At 70.3% G+C, this 1,460-nt stretch overlaps 1 protein-coding gene across 1 annotated transcript in view; it reads left to right on the top strand.

Annotated features, from left to right (window-relative positions):
• LOC101626762 (CD151 antigen-like) overlaps positions 1 to 1,454 on the top strand; it is a gene marked incomplete at its 5' end in the record, with an annotated part of 5,468 nt that extends 4,014 nt beyond the window's left edge. Inside the window, 6 exons of the mRNA XM_012734340.1 lie at positions 21 to 212; positions 439 to 513; positions 690 to 794; positions 868 to 1,026; positions 1,119 to 1,205; positions 1,291 to 1,454. Coding sequence (XP_012589794.1) covers positions 21 to 212; positions 439 to 513; positions 690 to 794; positions 868 to 1,026; positions 1,119 to 1,205; positions 1,291 to 1,350 — 678 coding nt within the window. The remainder of the gene's footprint in view (positions 1 to 20; positions 213 to 438; positions 514 to 689; positions 795 to 867; positions 1,027 to 1,118; positions 1,206 to 1,290) is intronic.
• Positions 1,455 to 1,460: the final 6 nt, after the last annotated feature.

Below are 1,460 nucleotides of genomic sequence, written 5' to 3'. Positions count from 1 at the left end.
TAACTGACCTGTGCCCACAGCTGGCTGGCCTGGCTGTCATGGCAGTGGGCATCTGGACGCTGGCCCTGAAGAGCGACTACATCAGCCTGCTGGCCTCAGGCACCTACCTGGCCACGGCCTACCTGCTGGTGGTGGCTGGCATTGTCGTCATGGTGACCGGGGCCCTGGGCTGCTGTGCCACCTTCAAGGAGCGACGAAATCTGCTGCGCCTGGTCAGCAGGGCGCGGCCACCCGGGCGGGAGGGGAGGAGGACCCAGGTGGGGCCTTGAGGGAGTGACCACACCTCACAGCCTGGCCAGCTGAGTTGGCAGCTGCCGAGGACGCGTGGTGGGTCCATGTCCCATGACTCCCGAGCCGCAGTGCCACGGGCGCTGGCCTGGACCCTGGGGGTGCATCCCGAGCAGGGTGTGCACCCGCCTCACTGGTTCTGCCCCCCAGTACTTCATCCTGCTGCTGCTCATCTTCTTGCTGGAGATCATTGCCGGGGTGCTGGCCTATGTCTACTACCAGCAGGTGAGGGCCGGCGGGCGGAGCGGCCAGCCCAGTGCACGCCCGTGGCGGGCCGTGCCCGCGGGGCAGGTGGGCGCCACGGCTGGCCACGGCCAGGCTCCCGGGGAGCTCTGGGGCTGCGCAGCTGCCAAGCCCCGCCCCCCGCCCCCCACGAGGGCTGAGCCTCTGCATGCCCCCAGCTGAATGCTGAGCTCAAGGAGAACCTGAAGGACACCATGACGAAGCGCTACCACCTGGGGGGCCACGAGGGCGTGACCAGCGCAGTGGACAAGCTGCAGCAGGAGGTGGGGGCCGGCGGGCTGGGCCGAGGCTGGGGTCCCCAGGGCCGCAGGGCGCTCAGCCGCCGTGTCCCCCCAGTTCCGCTGCTGTGGCAGCAACAACTCCCAGGACTGGCGGGACAGTGAGTGGATCCGCTCAGGTGAGGCTAGTGGCCGGGTGGTGCCGGACAGCTGCTGCAAGACGGTGGTGCCGCACTGCGGGCAGCGGGACCACGCCTCCAACATCTACAAGGTGGAGGTGGGTACGCGGCGGGCGGGCGGGCGGGCAGGCGGGCAGCGGCCGGCCTCCCCGACTGCTCCTGGCCCTGAACGCCCGCGCCTGCCTGTCAGGGCGGCTGCATCACCAAGCTGGAGACCTTCATCCAGGAGCACCTGAGGATCATCGGGGCCGTGGGCCTGGGCGTGGCCTGCGTGCAGGTGCGGGCTGGGCTGGGCTGGGCTGCGGTGGTGAGGCCTGGGCGAGTGGCCGCGGCGCACCCATGCCGGCGCCCGCCCCTCGCAGGTCTTTGGCATGATCTTCACCTGCTGCCTGTATAAGAGCCTGAAGCTCGAACACTACTGAGCCTGCGCCCCTGCCCCACTGGCCACTCTGCTCCGTGCCCCAGCCGCTGCCCCCCACCGTGTGCCACCACTCCGGGGGGCCCTCCCCCGCGAGCGTCAAGTGCCTTCTGC

Source organism: Condylura cristata, unplaced genomic scaffold (assembly GCF_000260355.1).
Source record: "Condylura cristata isolate star-nosed mole 26May11 unplaced genomic scaffold, ConCri1.0 scaffold00054, whole genome shotgun sequence".
In the NCBI taxonomy this organism is placed as follows: domain Eukaryota; kingdom Metazoa; phylum Chordata; class Mammalia; order Eulipotyphla; family Talpidae; genus Condylura; species Condylura cristata.
Note: the sequence above shows the minus strand (reverse complement) of the source record. Positions and strands in the feature narration are given on the sequence as shown.